The 24,273-nt window shown below is 42.0% G+C and overlaps 1 protein-coding gene across 7 annotated transcripts in view; it reads right to left on the bottom strand.

Annotated features, from left to right (window-relative positions):
* Positions 1–485: 485 nt before the first annotated feature.
* Positions 486–24,273, bottom strand: part of TMCC1 (transmembrane and coiled-coil domain family 1) — a 112,297-nt gene continuing 88,509 nt past the window's right edge. For 6 of the 7 annotated variants that reach the window (XM_082209776.1, XM_082209777.1, XM_082209780.1 and 3 more), the window contains 3 exons: positions 13,693–14,624; positions 6,992–7,127; positions 486–5,142 (listed from right to left, as the gene is read on the bottom strand). In XM_082209776.1, the coding sequence (XP_082065902.1) occupies positions 4,828–5,142; positions 6,992–7,127; positions 13,693–14,624 (1,383 nt within the window). In that variant the 3' untranslated portion in view covers positions 486–4,827. Of the gene's footprint in view, positions 5,143–6,991; positions 7,128–13,692; positions 14,625–15,587; positions 15,728–24,273 lie in introns of those variants that run through there. The other variant, XM_082209778.1, reaches the window with a different exon arrangement.

Genomic DNA, 24,273 nt, shown 5'->3' with positions numbered 1-24,273 from the left:
ATGGGTGTGGTTAGGGTTCCTGGAAGGTGGAAAGTTTGAAACCTGCTGCTGGGGCAGCACAGAACACATTGTTTTGTATACAGTAGTTCTCAGCTCGAATTTCCGGCATCTCCATTGACAGGTTTTTCGGCAGCTGGGCTGGGAAAAAGACCACGGCTTAAGACTTTGGAGAGCCTCTGTCAGTCAGAGCAGACAGTACTGAACTAGATGGACCAATTTTGACTCGCTATACAGCAGCTTTGTATGCGGTCAAAGGACTTGATAACGTAAGCACATGGCCGAAGGAAAAGGCCACACAAACTTTGACAAAAATCAACTTTTCGGCATGCTACTTCAGCTCCCTCCCCCATTTCCGGGTTGGATATTCCTTTCCCTCACAGGACCAAAACAGCGGTTGATAGCTCGAATATCGTCACACCATTGCATTGGTTCCCTGCCCAACGCCTCCCAAGACAACCTTTAGAAACACTGAAGTCACACAGCACTTAATATCTGAGGTCTTTATTTAATTTTATATACAGTGTAAGCCACAGACAAGCCTGTGACGATCAGACAAGACAAATGTCAATCCCTCTCAACAATTAGCAGCTTAAAATACCTATAAACTACAGTGTTACGTTCACAAGTGTCATTTCTGTAACTCTTCCTCCTGTGCAAGTGAGTTTTTAGTTTTATACTTCTTAAAAAACCACACTTACAGCTATGTCAGTTGCCTACTGATGCACGGTACCACCTGGCATACACAATACAGACACACAGACCTCTTTTAGCCACATTCAGAATTCTCTTAGAAACTGGCAAGCAATCCAGCAAGGGCAAAACACCCGCCTCCCTCCCTCCGTCAGGAGCTGGCTTCTTGGTTTCTACTGCTTGCAGCTTTCATTTCTTACAAGTCCTACCCCCACCCCCTGTAGAAGAAAGATCATGACCCAGCTGGCCAATGCACAAACCTACAGACCTCCTCAACGACACCAGGTTTTTAGGTGTCCACAAAGTTGGAATAAACTAATAAAGTAATCACTGTGAACACAATGTTATCACTTGAGGATACACTCAGAACATATGAGGCATCATATGCAATGGTGGGAGGTATGAAAGAAAATCAAAACATGGTTAACTTTTCACTTTAGTAAAAAAGAAAAAAAAAGAAAAGGCAAATAGGGTTCTTTCCAACCATGTTGTAATCAGAGCAGAGCCACAGAAATTTACAGGCATGGTTAATTTATGCCCATGAATTTCAGTGGATCTACTCTTGAGTAGGACCAAAAATGTTTCATGAAGCATGGTAAGTATGTTAAAATATCACTTATCTTTCCTTCAAGGCAGTCTGCTACATTTATTCCTTTTTGTGATCAGCTGATATGTGATTAATATATTAAACACTTCACCCTTTCCAAATAAGAAATTATATGGAAAAATAATTCCATAACTCAAGGAGGTCCACAGCAGTAAAAAAAGCAATAGTAAGAGTAATGTTACACACACACACACACACACACACACACACACACACACATTCACTGGCAGACACTGCCTTTAAACAAGTCATCCAGGAATGCTTCACCTTCAAGAAAAAGAACACAGCACTTGCAAATGGGATGGGAGTTTTAAAGCTAGTTCACATTTCTGAAATAATTAACATCTCTTAAACAATTTGATGCAGCCACAGCCCTTCAGACCAACAGTAGGGAGAAAATGTATGATCTGCTAACCAAAATAAAATAAAATAAAAATAAAAATGGCAAAATGACAAGACAGGAGTCAGGTTAGGAGAGTTGACAGATAGGACTCAACAACACAAAGCACTTTTGGCAGTCTTTCAGAAATATGATGGTATTGAGAATCACTTATAACTGTAAGCCAAAAGACCTTCACAGAACGATCCTGGAGATCAGGGGGTCTATCAATCATTTTCCTTCTGGTAAACAGGACAATTTGTTTATGGTACACTCAGAATTCAGAAACCATAAATGCATTTTTACAGGGGATGGGATTAAGCGCCACCCCCTCCTTTTAGACTTTAATGAGTAATGAGTAACAAAGTGCTCATTCATCATCCACTTTGTATTGGTTTGTATCCTGGGCTAAACAAATCTACAGTGAATTCAGAGTACCATCAAAAATCTGAAGGAGATGCCAGGATACGAGTTCCTGGAAGAGGCTCATTTCAAGCACTTCAGAATGCAGACCAAAGCCTGCCCTTGTTGCTTCCTTTAGTATTTTTTTTAATGAAATACCGTGAAAATTGAGAAAGGGTGGAGAGTCGGATGCTATATCAAGTAAAGTGTGCATAAACTTAAGAGAGATTCTCATCATGGCAGATCAGGATAAATGGGAATGGGAATACTAACAAATTCACTCTGTATCTGCAAGTCTAGGGAAACAGGAATGTTTGTTTATTTATTTTTTGGCTTGAGTCTGTTGAAACTGGCAATTCCTTAGAAGGACAAGCAGATATTTGCTCAGTGACAATGAGGCATAATGTTATTAGATTGAGGAACCTGAGTATATAAAGAGCCGTGAATCTGAAAAGTGATATGCTGAATCTCTTGAAGCATGACTAGGGCAGAGGGAAGGTTTCTCGCTGCTGGAAGATAGCAATCAGAAATCAAGTCCCATTCAGGAAAGCAAGGGAAATGGTTACGCAGTTCTAGAGGGTAAAGCCCTAACAGCAAGAGTTCCTGGGCTTCCTATTCCACATTATTTTAGGTCACTTGGGCATTGTTAATTTCTTAAGATGCAATACTGACCAAGGGTAAGTTACAATAAATTATTGAATTCCAACAATGTAAAACAGACTTTTAAAAAACAACGAACTTGTTTCACAATGAAGACAGTGAGCCAGAATTAAGAATGAATCTGAATTCCAGAGATATAAACCCTATTGGCCAGTGTAAAAAAGAAAAAGGCTCCTGAAAGAAACACGTCACAGTCTTGTTCCAGTCCCAGGACCAGTTCATATGTTTCCAAAAAGGAAAGCAGAGGAACAAGCGGTCATTTCTTATGACACTTCTCCCCTAACTGCATGTTTTGCCCAGGACAACATTCTCTCTCTCTCTCTGGGGCATCATCTTGACAGTCAATATAAATGTGGGTGGAGAATGAACCAGCACAAGCCATTGGCAGTTACACTCCCCCCCCCAATTTCTTGGTAATGTACAACCATCAGTCAGTAAAGCGGTACAAAATGTTATTATTTATAGAGGGAAGGAGACTCTCTCCATCACATACTACATGAGAACAAGATGCACAGAAGGGCTCTAAACACAAAAAACCCCACCAACAGTGAACACTGCCAGCTTGCTAACAGGATAACTTTGGTTTCCATTATCAGGGGTTTATTTGAACAGTAAATTAAATCTGGGAATATCTAAGGGATTGGCCTTTTGCTCTGATGTTTCCTTAAGTGTTTACCCTTCCCTTAAAGATATAGGGCAACTTTCAGAACAGACCTGAAGCTGACTGGATGTAGGCTATTCGGCCACAAGCCTAGCTTTGGTATGCAAGAATCTAAATTGAAAATATAAAACCTATGGACTATCTGTGAGATTACATCTTCCAAGTACGAATTTTATTTTCAGAGCAGAACTTCAGCTCACTCACTTGGCCGTTTCAAAAGTTAGTTTTCATCTCTCCTTACGTCAGACAAGGATTTCTTTGCTCTCTGAAAAGTATTCAGTTCTCTATATGTAACAGACCTGCCCGCCACACCTTTAAAAGAAAAAGACACTATGTGGAGACTAAGAGGAGGAGAGAGAGCTCTCTTTGTGATGCCGCGTCGGCAAGTTAGGGAGAATACAAATCACACCTGAATAGGTCTGCACTCAAGATGCACTCGAAGCTGTTTTCTGCCTTCTCCAAAACTGTTTCAGGATAAGACAGCTCACACTTATTCACACATTTCCTCATTTCAGAACGTCACTTCTTTATTTTAAAGGAAAACAAAAAGAGAGAGAGATGATGACCCTGCCCACCACTAAGTTCAAAAACAACCCCCAATAAGAATAATAAAAAATCCTATTAGAAACAATAAGGAAGCACTGAGAGTTTGAGTATTACACTCTTCAAGTATGCCATTCGGATTTTTAAATCTGTGACTATACATATATTAAAAAACCGTAAAAGTGCGACCAAGGGCATTTGCTTAAAGTATTTAAAGGGCTACTTCAAAATACTGTAGTACAACTGTGCAGTAACTATGTCTGGCATAACTTGTCCACTTCATATAGCTAGCCAAAAAGTTTAATAGGCCTTGCAGAAAGAGGGTGGTTAGCAGAAGAGGCCAACCCAGCAACGGATCCAGGGACTTCCATGCATTGCACTGGTCTTCCATTAGAGAAAGCCACCCTGAAGCTATACATTCGGACATGGAATGTGGTCAGGTTTCACAGTAGCAGTATGGGATCGTCACGGTGTCACTGTGCACTAGATTAATCTTTATTACGCTTTATGTAACTGTCTTCTCCTCTCCCCCAACAGGTTTAGTACAGTAGTTCGCCATAATTTAAATTGCCCATTGGTGTGCTCCAAATTGGTGTTTTATTTTTGTACATTTAAGGAAACTTAAAGATTTGCATCCAAAGAGAACCATGCTACATAAAAAGTATCCAGGAATTTTTTTTTGCCAAAAAGAGCTCTTGAATAAAATCTAAAAAATACTATTGCCAATGTGTCTCATAGAGAGAAAATGTTATTTTAACTGTAAACAAATTCACACTCTGACACTTTAAAACTTCAGCAGAGGAAGGAGTGGCTGATTAAGCTTTGCCATGCTCACTTGCCAGAGCAAACCGGAGTGGGTAGGGCAACAGCCAGCTCTTCTCGACATCATCTAGGGGGAGAAAAGAACCGTTCCAAGTAGCCAGTGATGGCGTCCCAGTGCTTCCACAAAAAGGCAACGAAGACCACTATAAATAAAGTGCTGAACGTCCTGCTGCGAGTTTTCATGAGGGGGACAACACAGTTGGCCACGGTGGAGACAAAGACCAACAGAACGGCCATGACAGCCAAGAGGATGTTAATTAGTTTGCCCAGGAGGTTTCTGGCAGTGGCATTTTCAAGACCTTCCAACTGGACAACTTGCTGCTGTTGCTGCTGCAGTTCCATCTTTGAGATTCTGGTTTGACATGCCTCCAGTGCCTCCTGTTGAGAGTAAGAGAATGGATCAGTAACTGTACAACACCTTATCTCATGCATATACATGTTAGTTTCATCCAAAAATGGGGAAGGGAGAGAGGCTGGCCTTGTTCTGTATTGCTTCCTACTCAAACGGGTCAAAAACTGCAGTGGGTTCCTGGACACATTTGGTTGGAATCACGCCAGTCTGCTGACAGTGGGATCAGGTGCCAAGGACACGGATGAAGAACTGGTTTTGCATATCCTGAGTCTAAATAAAGTTTGGGAGCTCAGTACCTCAGGCATTCCTGCAGCCTTACTCACACGGCACAGGATATGAGTAACACTTGTTGGATTCATGTCCTGTAGCAAAAATTCCCTTCCTGCTGCATAGTGCATACAGGCAATTCGCAATGCAAACAAGCAGCTCCAACCACAATGCAAGTTGATTATTGCATTTACAACAGTACTTTCACAAGCCTTGGTGGCATGATAGATTCAGCCTCAGCAACAGTAGATGACAGTGGATCCTACGTGTTTTCCATTTCATGCTTTCATATCACAGGCCACTGTTATAAACAGTGCAACTTTGGGATTGAATGAAGAGACACAGCTCTTCAGGAAAGGTAGACTAATGCTAGTTCCCAGCTCAATTTCAGCTACCTGCCTGAACACCACCCCACACATCCCAGCATGAATACTTGTGTCTCACACCCCTCACCAACAATGGTGGCAGTTTATAAGTGCTCCAGACACTGATGTTTAATTTATGCTGAAGTAGCAACAGTACAGCTGGTGAAAATTGTTTATGATGATGATGATTATTACCATTTTTATTACTATTATAATTACCATTGAACCAGAAGGGGTTGAACGAACCTCTCTAATTTAATATCAACACCCTAAACCTACACAGACAGAGGGCCTTCTCGGTAGTGGCACCTGTCCTGTGGAACGCCCTCCCACCAGATGTCAAAGAGAAAAACAACTACCAGACTTTTAGAAGACATCTGAAGACAGCCCTGTTTAGGGAAGCTTTTAATGTTTAATAGATTATTGTATTTCCAGAGTGGCTGGGGAAACCCAGCCAGATAGGTGGGGTATAAATTATTATTATTATTATTATTATTACTACTACTACTACTACTACACACCTGGACAGTTTATGTGGCAGAATTTTGAACACTGTTTCCCCCAGCTGGAATAATAACAACAACCCTGTAAGGGATTACTTTGGCTTTATAACTTGGGTGAATGTGAAACAAGTAAGAAAGTATTTCACTGTGGTCAGGCACTTGTACTTGGGTACTTGTTCTTGGTGTTTATTTTGCAGCTGCAACTCTCCAAGTTCAACTTTTCAGACTTCTGAATTTCAAATACTTGACATACCCAGACCAAAAACTTCCCCCTCAAAACACATCCTTATTTGGGAAAGAAGAATGGAATAGGTTGCTTCCTGAAAGGCCTGAGAGGATATACAAAGCCAGCTACTGTTTTTAATTCAACATTTGTACAGATAGGATTCAAATTAGTGACAGACACATCCTGCCATCAGCTAACTGGGGAAAATACTATAAAAAAACTCTTATGCTTCACAGTGCAGCATTTTGGCCCAAACATACATGGAAAAGCTTTATTATAGCTTCCCTCAAATATGGAGGCAAACTCTCATTTGAACTTTTGAGAGTACTGTAGATGGTTAACTGGCTCCTGTTAACAAAGACTCCTGCAGTAAAAACAATGAGATAAATGTAATTCAGAATACAGGGCACAAAATCTGATTCCACTATTCATGGAAATTAAAGCGGAAACTGAACCAGCTCAATAGTTAAGAAAAATATAATCAGTTGACCATTTTCAATCTGCTTTCACCAACCTGGATGTCTCTGGCACGTTCATAAGACTGATAAGCTATTTTTTCCTCCATGCTGGCCAATTCCTGCTTTAAATTAAGGATCTCATTCTGGTGGAGCTCAGTCAGGTCATTCAGCTGCTCTTCTAGCCGTTCACATCTAGAACAGAGAAATATGGCCGTCAAACATATTTTAAAAGTATCTACTTTGCATTTCTTTGCAAACTCAGGCTCAAAGAGATGACCAACCATTTTGAAAACCAGAGTTGGTGGCAGTGCTGGATTTAGGGTGGTGTGGGCTGTTCCCCCAAACAGGGCACTGAGCTGAGGGGATGCGAAATTTTGGCCTCACTCAGGGCGCCATATTGCCAAAGACTGGTGGATTCAATGTGATGGCAGGAAACTCAATACATATTCCCACACCCGTGTAGGTCTTAAGGTGCTCTAAGACAGTAAAACTGAGATTTTCACTGATAAGCAGCTAAATCTACCTCATTTGAAAGTCCTGTAGATTCTGCATGTTTTATGGACTTTTAAAAATGCAGCTTTAAACTTACAAAGAAAAGCAGGGTTTAGATTTCAAAACAAATTAAATATAGGAAAGTGTATCCCAGAATTCAAGGGTTTTGGTTTTCTTTGTGTAGTTTCACATCAGGCTTTAAATTTTCTGCTGTTCACATGCTGCACGTGAGCATAATGACACATGGGAAAAATATAACTAGGTAACCTTGCACAACTATAATAATATATGTTCAAAAGGAACCCTGGGTTGCCTCATCAACTGTATTCTTGCTCTGACAGGGCTATTTAACATTCTTAAACTCTAATCAGATTCTAGAGAAGTCTGCCCTTCGTGACTGTTTTGAGGCTGCTGCAGCAGCTAGTACAAAACATTATGGTTGGTTTCTGGGCCAGGAATCACTTCACACCAATGTTACAGCACATATCAGTGGGCTTTCTATAGCCTTCTAAGCATAAATTTAAAGGCACCCAGTATAATGAACTCAAATAAGGGCATCTCAAATTGTAGGAAGTGCCACAGAGCTGTCCAAACATGTTCGCATGACAAGGGCCTTTTCTTATTTCTAGGGCTGTTACGCAGCCCCTTTAAGAGACAGCCTCACTTGCTGCCTCCCCTCTATGCAAATACAGTGGTTCCTCGGGTTAAGTACTTAATTCGTTCTGGAGGTCCGTTCTTAACCTGAAACTGTTCTTAACCTGAAGACCACTTTAGCTAATGGGGCCTCCTGCTGCCGCCGCTGCACAATTTCTGTTCTCATCCTGAAGCAAAGTTCTTAACGCGAGGTAATATTTCTGGGTTAGAAGAGTCTGTAACCTGAAGCACATGTAACCAGAGGTACCACTGTATAAGCTGCCTAGGTATGTATACTAAAATGGAGGGGAAAATACATGTCTAGAGTTAGCAACTGGTGTGATATTCTTATATTTGCAATTATAAAGGGGGTTGGGGGAGGGAATAGTTAGTACTTAAAAGGTAGCATTAGTTGACAAGTGGATCCCAAAAGATTGAGTAGGTTTATATGCAGTTTTCACTGGAGAACGTATGCAAACCACTGGCTTACAAGGGAACACTTTGCCACATTGCCTTGGCAGTGGAGAAAGGTTGATTCTGCTCAACATCCTTGAAACATTCAGAGGGTCCAGGGGCAGAATTTGGCTTGGGGGAAGCATTCCAAAGAAAACACTCTTTCCAAGCCAAGTATTTCCTCCCACCTCTGGGTGATAGCTTCAGGACAAAGGAAGGATGATTTTGCTCAACATCTCTGCACCGCAGGTGCTTTCACAGAGCGAGTGATTATAAAGGGTAGAAGGAAAATCTGGCTCAGACAAACTGACACTAAAAAACAAAATTTGGCACAGAGTCCATTTTCCCACCATAGTGTGTAAGAGAACCTTGTAATCTCTGGATGTGGCAAAGCTTCCTTACCCTTTTCCTGCCCAGAAATGTCTTCTGTTCACTGGACAGAAACTAGCCATGTTTGCCTGCCTTTTGCCAATTAAACCATGTTGTTACCTTCTCCTACCAGTGATATTCTTCAACAGCAGAGGAATGGACACATGTACAATCTTCATTAGGGAGGTTTAGGGAGGTATTTGCAGAAAAGGCAGGGGTTAGTCCAACCTGTCAGTATTTTTCTGTAAAGGCAGCAAGCCTCTACCTTGAGTAGAAACCCTCAATGACCCTACAGCACCCTCAGAGGATGCAGGCACTGAAGCTTACTAATATATAGTGATATTTTGGGTTTATTGTGTCCTATATTGTGAGATTATTGTGTTTTTGGAAACACTGCAGTCCGAGTACCAAGGGGATCAGTTATAAATGCCAATATAACATTAAAAAAAAATTCCTGCAATTTTTGGCTCTCTCCAAGGCCTTGTATCAGAGGGCAAAGAATAATGCCAAATATGTAACATGTTACCATGCTATCAAAACATTCCTTTATTTGTGGTGCCTCACTCAGGGTATTTTCTTCCCAAGAGGCTTGCCTGGGGGCTGCATTAATGTATTTTTGGTGCCAGGTACAGCCCATTTTATTTTCCCATGCTTTGAATTTGATGAGATACTTTAATCCTTCTCTTGTATTGATTGTTTTATAACGTATTTTTTTTTACTGCCTTGGATATACCCGTTGAAGGGCAATATCAATTCATTAAATGAACTGAAGGTATATGGGCAGAGCACTGTGATGTTATTCAGAGCTGCAATCCCACACACATTTATGTTCTTTTGAGCTCAATGGGGCTTCCTGCTGAGTAGGTAATGCTTGTGCTGCAACTCCCTTAACATTCTGAATTTTAACTGACATTTTTGCAGTACTCTGGGTGCTTACTGCCTCGGTTCCGCAGCATACGTAGACATTTGCCTATGATCTAATAGTTGGGGGTGATTTTAATTTGCTGCAGTGCAAAGAAGACTTGCTGCCTCTGAAGGGGTGCCCAATTTTCTCTTTAATGACGAGACATCCAGTGCTCCCTTTAGATGTCACAGCACTGCTATGGGAAGCTCCTGCACCACCGCTTTAACATCTAGAGGACACCCAAGACGTAAATTGATTGGAATATGCCATAACAATTTTTAAAAGCTGATTGTCTTGATCTTGCAGTAAGAGGTCTCAAACCCAGCATTTTACTTGAATCGTAGAATGTGGAGTTGGCAGGGACCATGAGGGTCATCTAGTCCAACCCCCTGTAAAACAGGAATCATTTTGCCTAACTTGGGGCTCGAATCCATGACCCAGAGATTAAGAGTCTCATGCTCTTACTGACGGAGCTAGACATCTTCTGTTTTGACGTAGCAAATGCACACCTTTGTATACAAAATAAAAATCGTCTGTGTGGTACAGGATGTGCCTGTATATTTTGTGGTTAGCATAAGTACCCACTGTTCTAAAGCTCCACATAATATGCATCACATTTTACATCATGATTTCAAATTGAGACTATAAGAGAAGTCTCCAAAACAAAGTTCTGCATATCACAAGCCAGCAAAGCACTAAATGACTGGTCTCAAGGCTATCTTGGTAGACTAGAATTAAACAGCAACAGAATGGAGATCAAAGGGATTAAACTTGTAAAAACTGAAAGACAAATGCAGCACAACACACTAATTGAACTTCTAAGATGATCCCATGAAGACTGGCAGTCTGTGAGTGAATGGAGTGCATCTAAGCTATCTAAAGTCATTTTTCGCTCTGTAAAGAAAGCTTCAGGCATAAATTGTAACAAGAGAGACTCAGTAGAAACTGATGACAGCACATAAAGTCCTGTATTATCAAGTAAACATCAGCTATATTCTCAAAGCTATTAAGCAACAGGCTATTTTGGAGTTTGGTCTCACTGATAAAGGATCGATTGCAAAAAGAGCAGACATGCAGATAGAGCTGGATTACCAAAGAGGGAAGTAAAAGGAGTGGCTAATCAGTCTGGACTATGAGGCCACATCAACTGCCCAATGGACAGGAGGCACAGCTTCTGCCAAGGCTTCTAATAACTTCTGACACTACAGCACAGGGCAGAAGTGACTTGCGGAAATCATATTGTCATCAAAAAATGCTGGCCGGGTGGAATGGGAGGGGGGAATCAGCAGATGAGACAGCTCTAGCAGCACCAAGTCTCAGCGAACAAAGGCAACTACAACACCATCAGCAAGAAGGCAGGCTGCAGACAAACAGGGATTGATAAACAAACTACATGCAACGCCAACTACTCTAATTAGAGCGGGAATCGCTAACACGGTGTCCCCTAACGATCACAGGACTCTAATTCCCATCAGCCCCAGCTAGCATGACCAACGGACAGGAAACTAAGGTTGAACCATCTATGAAGGCTACCACACTAGCTACCACTGCATTAGAGAAATAAAATTTTGTACAGGAAACGGAACCCTTTGGTGTAACCCCCTGACTTTCATACTGGGGTCATTTTTAAACACAAGAACGGAGAAATGCCTGCCTTGAACTCCCATACCGATTCTACCTACGGCCTTCAGCAAACTACCATATGCTTTCTTGGCATCAGTTATCACTTCACCAAGGCCAAGGGAGAGCCCCATCTTTTGGGTGTCTTAAAGTGGATTTTACTAATCCCTCAGCAAGGAACCTTACACAGTAAAAAAGGCAACAAGAGTTTACGAATAAAGCTTTTGACGCAATGCTCTTTGTTTTATCTTCAATGCTTTAATGGCAGTAACAGCTACAAAAGCTGCCAGAAAGGGAACTTCCACACTACTGAGGGGAAAGGGAAGACAGCAAGATTTTAGCTTTATAGTAAAGGAGCGCAATTAACCTCCTTTCTGTTAGGAAACATAACTATTTATATAAGCAACTTTTCCTTTATAAACAGAGGATGGCAGCCAGGCATCTGCCAAAACTCTGTCTAGCTATAGAATCTTCCTGACAGAGGGGCTATACACACACACACAGAACTCAGACGTGTGACTGACATAGGAAGTTGCCTTATACGGAATCAGACTATCTAGCTCAGTATTGACTGGCAGTGGGTCAGACTGGGGTCTCTCCCAGTCATATCCCGAGATGCTGGGGGCTGAAGCTGGGACTTTCTGCATGTAAAAGAGGTGCTCTACCACTAAGCCTAGGCCCTTCTTACCATTTTATGGCGCATAGGAGATAGTATATATTTGACAACAAGGGTGCTTTTTCCCCTCCTTGCAGCTTAATGCTACAGATATCAACTATAAACTGAACTAGTTTAACACATAAAAACATAAAGAATAGCAGAGAGGGGTTGGAGATCTTACAGCATTAGAAAATTACAATTCTCAAGGTTGTGGGCTATGGTGCTTAAACCAGTTTGAGAAATTTGGTGTAGATGTACGTTACAACAACCAAATGCAATGTGTGTGTTTAAAAATCATGAATACATTCCCTCACCCTAGGGGGAAAAAGAGTCTAGTCATAGGAACATCTGAAAAAAAACATCTGGGAAAGGGCCACAGCTAGTGGAAGAGAACACAGATTGCATGCAGGAAACTGTGGCTTTAATTAGTAGCATTACTAGTTAAGATCACCTTAAGTAGCAGGATTAGGAAAGACTTGAGATCCTATGAGCCACTTCTGGGAACAGGTAACAATGGCCTAATGAGTGTATACCAAGATGTCTAAAAGCTAGTTTCATGTGATACAGAAGGGTGATGAGGAAGAACTCTTGGGATAATGTTGTTATTTTGCAATCAGTTAAACATCTCTATCTTGATTGCTTAAGGATAATGATATTTTAACACTATCTTTAAACCCAATGAAGCAGATATAACCTCAAAGTTACAAATACAACAAAGGGAATAAATAAAAAAAAATACACTCTGTGCTTCAATGTCTGCAAATGGCAAAAAAGCAGTCAAAACCAATTAGTGCTGCCTAAAGGTATATCGTATCCTAAGACCCATATGCCAAATGATACAGTAAGTTATTTTATTCAATAATAAAACACGGCCCGCTCATGCTTGCTCTAAGGCTGAACAAATACTATCAGCATAATATTGTATAATTAGGGCCCTCCCAATTTCAATATGGAATCATGGACCAACAAATCCAAATATCTGACTTTTTTTTTTAATATGTAACTCAAGGTACAACTTTTTGGAGGCAACAAAAGAACAGCAACTACCAATATCATAATAATTGACAGGGTGAAGTATTCTCCAAGATTTGGTGGCCCTGAAGGTATCACAAACCTTTAGAGAAGCATAGTACTGAAGCCTGCAAAGTGCATTTTGTTAAGTGTTGGGTGACTACAAGACCAGTATTACAACTACTGCACTGGCTCACAGCTTCCAGAGTAAAGTCCTAGCTTTAGCCTTTAATTTTTTTTCACAGCCATAGAACATTCTTGCTCCTAGAACCCTCTGTCTTCCACCCTCTCCCTCTATGTAGATCATCGGAAAAGGTTGGGCTCAAAAAATCCCTCATCCAACAGGATGAGGATTTTGAGATGGGCAGGGAACTGTAGCACAGGGCTACTTTGGTTTCTAAAACTGGGACTCAGAATGCGTGTGCTGTGAAAAGTAGCAAGCTGAAAGAGGTGAAGGTCTGGAAGAAGAAACCTGCACATGTAGAAGGGGACAATTGTGTATATATATTACGGGTGCTGCCTGATACCTGTGAGACTATTAGTGCTGAATGAATGCATGCATCTAGGTGTGCTTTAACATCAGTAGTATCAGTGAAAAGTTAGACTGAAATTCTCACCGGTATCTTTCTTCCTGCAGAGCCTGCATTATCAAGGAATAATCCCTCTGATAGTGAACCTTAAGGTTCTCAAAAGATTCCTCCAGCCGTCCTTGCATCTCTCTGATCTCTTGAATCTCATGCAGTATTGCATCAAACCCTGAGCTCTGCATATCCAGAGTGTTCGTTTTGGAGCTTGGTGCTCCCACAGGGATCCCTGTGGTGCTGTTGGCCCCCACAGAGCCTGATGTGGCACTGGAGCAATCGTCCTCGCTGCCATATTTTGGGCTTGACTGAAAATTATGAACACCTAGAGTTTTCCCCCCAGTCCCATCTTCTTGACCTTCTTCCAAGGAGTCCTTCAGATTAGCAATATTGTCTGCACTCCCAAACCTGTTCCTAATGAGTGAGGCAATCTCCCGGGGTTTGGAGACGACAGCTCCTGCTGCCGAATGGGTTGCTTGGGAGAAACTGGAAAGTCCACCCTTAACACTGTCTACCACTCCTTCACTGAAGCCGGTGACCTTTGCACCCACATCTTTCAACCCCTGGTGCATATCCCTCAATACATCTTTGGGCTGTCGAGGGATACCATTCTGTTCGATCTCTCGCAGCTTCCGATGGTAGTGCTCTAGCTTCTTCTGCAACTGGAGGATTGTCTGGGCTGACTTCTGGTTCTTCTTCTCAAATACCTGCTTGATGCGGGCACTCTGTTGCTTGTCCGCATTATTGGCCAGTTTTAGGTATTCAGCCACATTGTCATCCCGAGCTGTTTGCTCTATTTTGATCTGCTCAGTCAACTTCAGTATTTTTTGTTGAAGGTGGGTGATGGCCACTTTAGTGCGCTGAGGATCTGGCGTTCCATCAATGGAATCTGCGTTGATGCTGCACTCTGTGCTGGAGGCCACTGCACTGGATGTTTGTGCTAGACTGCTTACATCTAATCGCTCAATCTGGGGAAAGAATAAGAAAGTAAACATTACAAACTGTTTTAATACCATGCAGCCTCCACTCAAAATGCACTTTGCTTCATCTATGAAGCAAACATATATTTATTTTATTATTATCTTGTTTCTTTAGGTATTGTTCTTCAATGTTCAGGTGAAACCTCTAAATCAGTGAGAAGAATACCAGCAAGCCTCTCCAGTTTTTGGAGAACTTAAAAGGATGAGGGTCAAGACGCTAGCTTCAATAAAGTGGAGAGCAAAGGAGTTAACTGTGCTGGGTCATAGGTATTATCCTGTACAACAGAGAGAGTAATGTGATACTTCCAAAAGCTCTATATTTCCAGCATACATAGCAAGCACAGTAATAGTATGTATAGCAAATAAACCTTTTAAGTAAATTCAGTCTCTTATTGTGTGACTGTGTGTTCATGCTTCCTTTCCACATACGATCCTGGGCCAGCACGGATCCCAATCTGTTGTAAACCACTTTGTGAAACTTTGTTTGAAAAGCAGCGTATAATTTTTTTAAAAAATAAAAAAATACAGTTGGAATGTGGGGGCCACATTCCCCAGAACAGGAGTATGCTTGTGCAAATGGCTGAATAGGTGAGCATCCAAAGTAAGGTTCATTCAACACTATGAGGTATCAATATCATGACTGTATCTAAACTTCCAGGATGATTCACCTTCGTTCTCATGTACCCACCCGAGTCTGAAATCTACATCAATTTACTGAGCACAAAAATTCCATAGCAGCCAGAGATGCTGAAACTCTCCCAAACAAAATATACTGGTATGTAGCCAAGCCTCAAAAATGTCTACAATGGGAAAAGTCACATGGAAATGAAATTAGCATTTAACTTTCTCAACATATTGACTACTCTTATTAAGTAAACCCTTAATAAAAACTTAACTACAATTTTTTTTCTTTTTAACGGGAAAGAAAGGATCCCCCTTTCTCTAACCTACCTTGGCTTTTCTGAGCCGCAATAGCTGTTCCCAGTGCATGACTTGAACAAAGGAGCAACATGCCTACAATAGCTCTGCTGAAAGCTATTCTACACTCACTCGCTGCACGCAGTAAAATGAAGTCTTAAGGAAGGTGGCTTAATACAGAAACCAATGAATCATTTAATTACTCAGCAGCTCCTCCCCAAACAGGGAAGGCATTAGTTCATGAAAAATAACAGCATGACATCATGTGAGCTGTGGACTCTTAACACACAGGCGCTCTCTCTCTCTCTCTCTCTCTCTAAAAGCAGTCCAGAGAAAACAAAGGAAGCTGTAAAGACTTGCCAGCAGATGAAACATGATTCCACCCTACCTACCACACATAGTTGAGAACCAATGCAAAGGGTAAGTTGGAGCCAAAAGGTGTCATCTGAGGTGGAAGGCACCCAAGAAGGAAGGGGCAATCTTTAAACCACACCAACCTTCACAGTGTGTTCTGCCAATGGAGCAAGTTAAGCTATTTAAACAAAATTAAGAATAGAATGGTTTAAGAGTGATTTGACCCAGTATTAAAATAAATTCAAGAGGTGTAGACATTGAAAGCACTATAGGATTTTTTTTTTTGGGGGGGGGAGTAATTAGTAATCCCCTACATTAAAAATGGAAGGAAGTTAAATATGTACACATTTATGTTCCACAACTCTGAGGGGTCACAACCCTTAACTACTGACTGCATGTCCCATTAGCAGCAATCACCAGGGGGTGATGTAGGTAGGAAAAATAAACTGCACTATGCCTACTATAGATAAAGGCTGTCCAAGTGCTATAAAAAGTAAAGGGACCCCTGACCATTAGGTCCAGTCATGACCGACTCTGGGGTTGCGGCGCTCATCTCGCTTTATTGGCCGAGGGAGCCGGCGTACAGCTTCCGGGTCATGTGGCCAGCATGACTAAAGCCGCTTCTGGCAAACCAGAGGAGTGCATGGAAATGCCATTTACCTTTCCGCCAGAGCGGTACCTATTTATCTACTTGCACTTTTGACATGCTTTCGAACTGCGAGGTTGGCAGGAGCAGGGACCGAGCAACGGGAGCTCAACCCAACGTGGGGATTCGAACCGCCGACCTTCTGATTGGCAAGTCCTAGGCTCTGTGGTTTAACCCACAGTGCCACCCGCGTCCCTCAAGTGCTGTAGATAAGGCTTAAATTAAGATGTACCAAAATAAGGCACTCTCTTGGGCAAGGCTCATCTACAAACACACACACACACACACACACACACACCAACAAAACCTACTGCAACGAATACTCGCTCCTGGACCTTGAGTTTTCTTTGCAGTTTGCAAACTTGACATAGCCAGCAAATTTCATTTTACATGTAGCTTCTGTGTGTGCTATCAGACTTTACTCTTTCTAATGCCCTCTTCTGTTAAATCTTTGGCTGTGAAGCTGAAATCAATTTTTAAAAAACTTCAGACCAGGTGATACTAGGAACCTTAGTTAGCCCTTTAACTGAAACTCTCAGCTAGTGGCTAAATATTAATCCTACCTTTTGACAAAACTGAATTGCTTCCTGAAAGTGGAGCTCTCCAAGTGTAAACAGTTTTATTGCTCAGGAAAAGCAATGAATGATCTCAGTTCCTCAACTGAGTGCATGGCACACTAGACACTAGGCACACTTACAAGAGTTACACATACAGTGAGGGGGGAAAGTATTTGATCCCCTGCTAAATTTGCCCGTTTGCCCTCTGACGAAGAAATGACCAGTCCATAATTTTAATGGTAGGTTTACTGTAGCTGTGAGAGACAGAATAACAACAGGAAAACCCCCAGAAACCCAGAAGACAAAAGTCAGAGATTGATGTGCATGCAAAGAATAAAGCTGGTTTTAAAAGGGTTTTAGATAGCCATTGATAGTCGTGTCCTTGATAACTACTGTCATGCTACAATGGCCATGTATCAGAGGTGGTACCCCACTCAATTTCAGTGGGGAATGTTCCATTGCGTTCATGTTCTTGCATGCATCTGGTTCCCATAGGCCAAAGGTTTTCAACCTTTTTAGGTTCACGGCTCCTTTGACCAACTACATTCTTTCTTCAGTACCCCTGTGAGGCCCAGGAGCCTAGTTATGTCACCCCTTGCCTGCAGAGCTGGCAGCCCCTCACTCCTTTTTGACCACCCTCCCTTGTGGAGTGTTTCCTCAGCCTCCTCTCTTCTACCCTCTCCTTGGGAGTCCTCTGGGCAGCCGCAGCTGCCACCACTGGTCTCTGAGCTCCCCCCCCCGCCCCAAAGAGAGGTACCTCCTCATACTGCCACACAGAGGTCTGGGAAGCCCCCCCCCCCCGGCCAGACCCAGAGGCACCATTTGCCTGTGGAGCTTGTAGCCAGAGCTGCTGCCACAAACATCTGTGCAAGCCTTTGGGAGGAAGAGACGCAATAGGGCATCAGAGGGAGGGAGGGAGGGAAAGAAAGAGGGACAGAGGTCAGTGCTGGCCACTGCACCCCTGACCATGATTTAGGGTACCCCAGAATGCCACGGCACACTGGTTAAAAACCACTGCCACCGGCATCTGGTTGGCCACTGTGGCTACAGAATATAGGACTAGGTGGCCCTTTGGTGTGATCCAGCAGGGCTTATGATCGTAAGTGGCTTTTTGTCTGAATCACTTATTTCTGAAGGTGTGTTTGAAATTTCTCATGAGAAGTAGCAATCGACACTATAATTAGTCTGACAATGTGCTACTCCTTACAGTTTCAGGTTTTTTTCAGAAACTGTGCACGGAGTGGCAAACAAGAAAATGAAGTTTCTCTATGCATGTGCACCTGTTGACCCATCTATACAAATAGCAAGTGCTTTCGGATTTCAGAAAACTGGGTCAAGAGCAGTGTTGTGTCTTTATCCAGGGAGTAACTGCCTTGGGTTGATGTCATAGTGTATGGCTATATAGTAAGTTGCATTGCCAAACTTGGCTCTTAACCACTAGCTAATAACTATTTACGTTGAACTTACCAGTTGTATTTCATTTTACAGCTTTGATAATTGTAAGTTCATTCAAATAACCCTTATTTCAACTATAGGGCAGGTTTCAGAGACAAGTGAGGGAAGGTGATGGAGGTATTCTAACTCTGTTGAACTCCAAAAAGGTGTTATCTGGCATGTGATAAGCTTTGACTTTTAAAGCAGGACTCCGAAAAAAGACATGCACATTCCAAATCTAGTTGAAAGAGTTTAGTGATTGTTAAAGGGGAGGCCCTACTTCTTCCAGTCACTGGAATTTTGAGGACAGCCCTGCTTGAAGATCTTAATAGGCAGCCGCATCACACAAGGAGGAAGGAGGAGTCGTTGAACCATGCAGGTATGTATGGCTTTAGTAGTCAATAAGCACCTTGAATTGGGCTTGGACACAAACTGACAGTCAGTGTAAACACTGTAATGTAGGTTGTAGATGGGCGTACACACATAGCCTTATCAGTTACATTCTGCATCACTTGAATTGTCTGGACCATTTTCTAGGGCAGCCCTTGAGGAACACAGCTTTGAACATGTCTTACCATGGAACAGTGGCAAACCAAGTTTAAGGAATCTCTGGCCCACGTGCCTAGTTAGGCCCATAAGGCCTCACCCTTTTGCCTCACAAGGCATTTTGGCCAGGCCACCTCCACCTGCCCTACACCTGACATCAGAAATAGGCATGCAAAGACCTGGCTCAAGCCAATAGGGAGTTTGCAGGCACACCTACAAAGCCCCAATGATCATCTGATTAGTGCTGATCACTGATACTTTGCCTGCATAGTTTGATTTCACGTGGGCAAAATAGGGTCACCTCACATCATTGTGACATCAGGTGAATGACAGGCTCCACCAACCTGCCAAACATGGTTCACAGGGCTTGGGGAAAATAATAATCTGGATTACCGGCCAGAAACAATACAGACTAAAACGCATCCCTGATTAACTGAGCAGCACACTTTAAAAAAAAAAGTTTATTATTATAGTAACTGCAGACTGGAGGCACCATTTATTCAAAGCAGTTTTCTTAAATCCTAGCAGATAAGAGGAAGCTGTTAACATTATTGGCTGTGCGTTTCTTGATGGGTTTAGCTACTAGCTGTACCCAGAGTGTGTGAGGGATGGGGCACGCGGAGGGTGATGTTCACCCTTGCGAGTCTTGCCTGGCTGCTGAGCGCTTACCCAGCAGGGCGGGGGGAAGGGGACTGATGGCGGGGGGTGGCAACCCTCTCAATATTGTGGGGAGCTGAGCCCTGTGCCCCAAAATATTGAAGTGGCTGAAGCCCCCTCTGCCCCATATACTTGGTGCTGTTGTGTTGGAAGAACAAGAAGCATATGTATTTGGGCCCAGAGAAGAGCAGTGATGAGTTTGCCCTGTACCCAGACAGAGCAGGAGTAAGGTGATGCCTTCATACAGCAGCAAGAGTAACCAACCTTCACCAAGGCCTGAAGATTCCCTTTGAAATCCTGCAGATGACCTAGATGTTCTCTGATCCATATATAATGGGTGTATTTGTTGTATAGCTGGTTTTTAAACACATAAATTATAAAAGAATGTTTCTCATAGGATGTAGTGGTCACTTTAAAAGAGGGACAGTTTTATGGAATCCTTTTGTAGAATAAAAGGCGAAGGGGCCTTCTTGGTGCTCGCCCCCGCTTTGTGAAACACCCTCCCGTCTGATGAAAAGGAAATAAACAACTATCTGACTTTTAGAAGACATCTGAAGGCAGCCCTGTTCAGAGAAGTTTTTAATGTTTGATGTCATATTGTGTTTCAATTTGTATGAAGCCACCGAGAGTGGCTGGAGGAACTCAGTGAGATGGGAGACATATACATATACATATATATATATTATTATTATTATTATTATTATTATTATTATTATTATTAATTCTGCAGACCGGTTTCTGAAGATTATTTCAGTTGTGATGGGAAAAGAGCTCTAATTCCCAAAATGCTTTTATTCTGGTGAGGTTAGACTAAGGAAAACTTGATAAGCAATCTTAATTACCAAAACTTGCATGACAGATTTTACTGATGCTTTAAAGGAAAAAATCCATTTCCCTAATTATGGGTAAATTACATTTCTTCTGGCTCTGTTAAAACAAAAAATATGTAGTGCTGCTGAGTTGTAGTTTAAAATTTTGTTGCTTTTTGTTGACTGCAAGGATGATTATTTGCCCAGAAAAGCACCCTAAACATATTTTTGATAAATAAGTAAATAATAAAACAAATTTTTTCTGCACCAGATAGCTTATAACCCAGTGCTGTTTTGAGGCACATTCCACCTTGAGTGATCATGTTTATAGTCTGCTTGTTAGAAGAAAGCTCTGCAGTTATTATACATTAGTATGTCTGGAAATGAAACAGAAATTGGATGGCTTTCTGTCATGGGTTATTTAGTTGTGTTTCCTACATCGCAGGAGGTTGAACCACATGACCCTTTGGATCCCTTCCAATTCTATGATTCTATGAATTCTGCACTTTCACAATTGTAATTTAACTACATGTTGTCTATCCAGTGTTTAGAGAGACCCAAAATCCAAGCCCTGTATAAGAACTTACATGATTCATGATGAGTACACAGAGTTGAGTGTACTTTGCAAATCTGCATGTCAGTAAAGCAAATGTCCTAACTTGACATGCAACCGAGAGAAATCACTAAAAACTATGACTGATTGCATCAGGTCCTCAAAAGACGCCTGACTGAGCTAGCCAACAGCTATTCTGCACCATGTGGATTATTGTTCAGTATCTCCACCGGAAATTATTGGTGCCCTGATACGATGCATACATATAATTCCGCTGACAACTCCTCTCATCTGACATCATCCTTAACATAACACTGTTTACTCAGCATGCTGGCAAGTTCATATCACTGTTTTGGTATTGATTACTCTAGATAGCAAGCTGGCTTTTCTATTAGCAGAAGTCTTATCTGAACATTTAAAACTGCTGTTAAAAAGTGATTTTTAAAACAGCACCTGCACATTAATGCTAAGGTTCATAGAAGAATATAGTAACCACAACTTAAATGACTGAACTCTTAGATCGAACTATAAGTATCGGTCAAGATTGCTTGAATGCAAGGAAGGCTCTATGTGGGGAACCAAGCAGTGTGTGTGTCTGTGTCTGTGCGTGCGCATGCGCGCCAAACACTCCTGAAAATGCCCCTAACTCTCCCTGTTGGTGGCTTATTTTCAGTATTTTGAGATCAGCTGGAGGAAAATAGGTTAATAATGACCTGAGAGGATAATGGCAGGAAGCAACAGATCAGTGGCAGTTTATATGCTTTACATCAGGGTTGAGGAGCCTCTGTCAGCCTGAGGGCCACATTCCCTTCTGGCCAACCTTTCAAGGGCCACAGGCAAGAGTGGGGCAACACTGAATGTTAATTCTAACTCTGTACAGTAGGCTAGTTTCTACACACACACTCATCAGTGTTAGAAACTCAAAATATATAAGCTAATCGCCAAATGGCACCTTAAACCTAGGTTACAGTTGCCACAATGGAATGTCTAATCACCATTGTTATTACTATTAGAATTATTATTCATTTCATTTCTATACCACTTTATATTTTAAAGGGGAAAAACCTCAATGTGGTTTACACTGGGAATGGACAGACAAGTTCCAGGCCCCTGTGGGACCGTGTGAGAAGGCACCTCTCTTTGGGGCAGGGGGGTGCAGCTCAGAGATCAGGAGTGGCAGCAGCGGCTGCCCAGAAGACTCCCAAGGAGATGGGAGAAGAGAGGAGGCTGAGGGAACACTCCACAAAGGAGGGTGTTCCAGAAAAGGTGAGGGTCTGCCAGCTCTGCAGGCAAGGGGCAACATAATTGGGCTCCTGAACCCCACAGGGGTGCCAGAGGAAGAATGTAGTTGGTCAAGGGACCTGTGGACTCAAAAAGGTTGAAAACCTCTGTTCTAGGGCATTCCTTTCTCTCAGGACAGTCATATCTCATTAATGTGAATGGGATCACCAAATTACCTAGCTGTACCATTAACTATAACCTTATAACCCTTGTGACTGGACCAGCCTTTTGCACAGGGCTAAGCCTCTTTTCCTCAGCTGGGATAGTCTGGCCTCAGTTGTCCATGCACCTTGGAACCTGCATGTTGAGGCCTTGTTGGTTGTTCCACTACTGGCGACAGACTCATTAGTGTTGACTCACGACAGGGCCTTCTCAGTGGTGGTTCTCCCTTTGTGGAAAGCCCTCCCTGGTGAGATACATCTTTCATTGGCTTGCAGGAGGAATATCAAAACATTATTGTTTACCCCAGGCACCTGATGCTTGATACTGTCACTGGTAACTCTGAAATCATTGGCTGAGAATGTCACTTATTTTAGAATGCTTTAATGATATGCTGTTGACTGCCCTAGGCACCTTTAGAGGGATATAGATGGAAGAAATAATAATAGCAGCAATAGTAGTAATACCAAAGTTTCTTCATTCCAGCAATTTTCACAGGTGGCTAGACTAAAAGCTGTCTGTGATCCAAACATAACTGATTTTATAAGCCTAGGTCATATGACACAAAACGAGAAACACTAGCAAAGCTTAATGTTTTGTTTAAGCAATTCTCTTACTGGCTTGCTGTTAAACGCAAGAAGCATTTTAAGATGCAACTGGTGTGCAATAGGATTCATGCCCTGGTAGAAACATGTAGTTCAAAAATTATACAAAAGACACAGATAAATCAAGGCAGATGGGTAACTAGCTGTGTAATAATCCTGTTAAGAATGCTCTAATTAAAGGAACATTGACTCATCATGATTCATCACACAGTCCAAGTGCAAGGGCCTAACCCACTGGGAATCCAGAGTCAAAACATGGTGCACATGGAATGTGTGGCTTGTATAAGGAACTCCAGTTCTGAATTACTAAATCTGTTGCTTAGAGACTATTAGCACCACTTCTGTCATCTGTTAATGAAGTGGATCTGGGCAGCTTAATGCTGAAAATATTGTTATATGCCACCCTATCTTTGAGCGGTGTGAGATTCCAGAGGTACCAGGCACACTTTAACCCAGGGGGACACAGACTCTGGTGTCTTTATGATGTATGGTTTATTTACACACATATATAATCTGAAGCCTACAGTGGAAGGGCCACAGCCTTCCTCCCCCAGAAGTTTCTGTCTCTCTCATAGACACAGCAGCATCCTTGCCTTTTTCAGAGAATGGTTGTATCCCACATGTTCTAACCCAAGATCAGGTCTTTTGTAACACAGAGAGAGGCCCTACTGTCTGCATTCTCACACTTAGTTCTTTGATGATTTGTTCTGCTAACGGCTCACTACTCCCAGGCTATTACCTCAAACAAGCTTTTACAGGGGTTGATTGCCTAGGATTAAAGGGGGGCCAGAAACACAATTTGGGAAGTTTTCAGAGGTTCATTAACTCTCACATGCTAATTGCAGGGGATTTGAAGTGGGTCTTACATGTTCATACAGACTTATCTGAAGACAGAAGGATCTGTCATCCTGTTTTAACATGCCAGTTCTAAAGTCTAACACTGATTAAACCCAGGCATTAAGCCTCCCACCAAAAGACCTGGTCTAGGGTTAGCAAGGTTATTAATATTAAGATACCAGCAGTTAAATGCTTATTTCTATTGGCAGAGACTGGTAAAAATATGCAAGTATTTTAAAATGCAGCTGATACAATACAGCAATAAATTATTTGATTCATTC

Source organism: Podarcis vaucheri, assembly GCF_965113315.1.
Source record: "Podarcis vaucheri genome assembly, chromosome: 2".
In the NCBI taxonomy this organism is placed as follows: domain Eukaryota; kingdom Metazoa; phylum Chordata; class Lepidosauria; order Squamata; family Lacertidae; genus Podarcis; species Podarcis vaucheri.
Note: the sequence above shows the minus strand (reverse complement) of the source record. Positions and strands in the feature narration are given on the sequence as shown.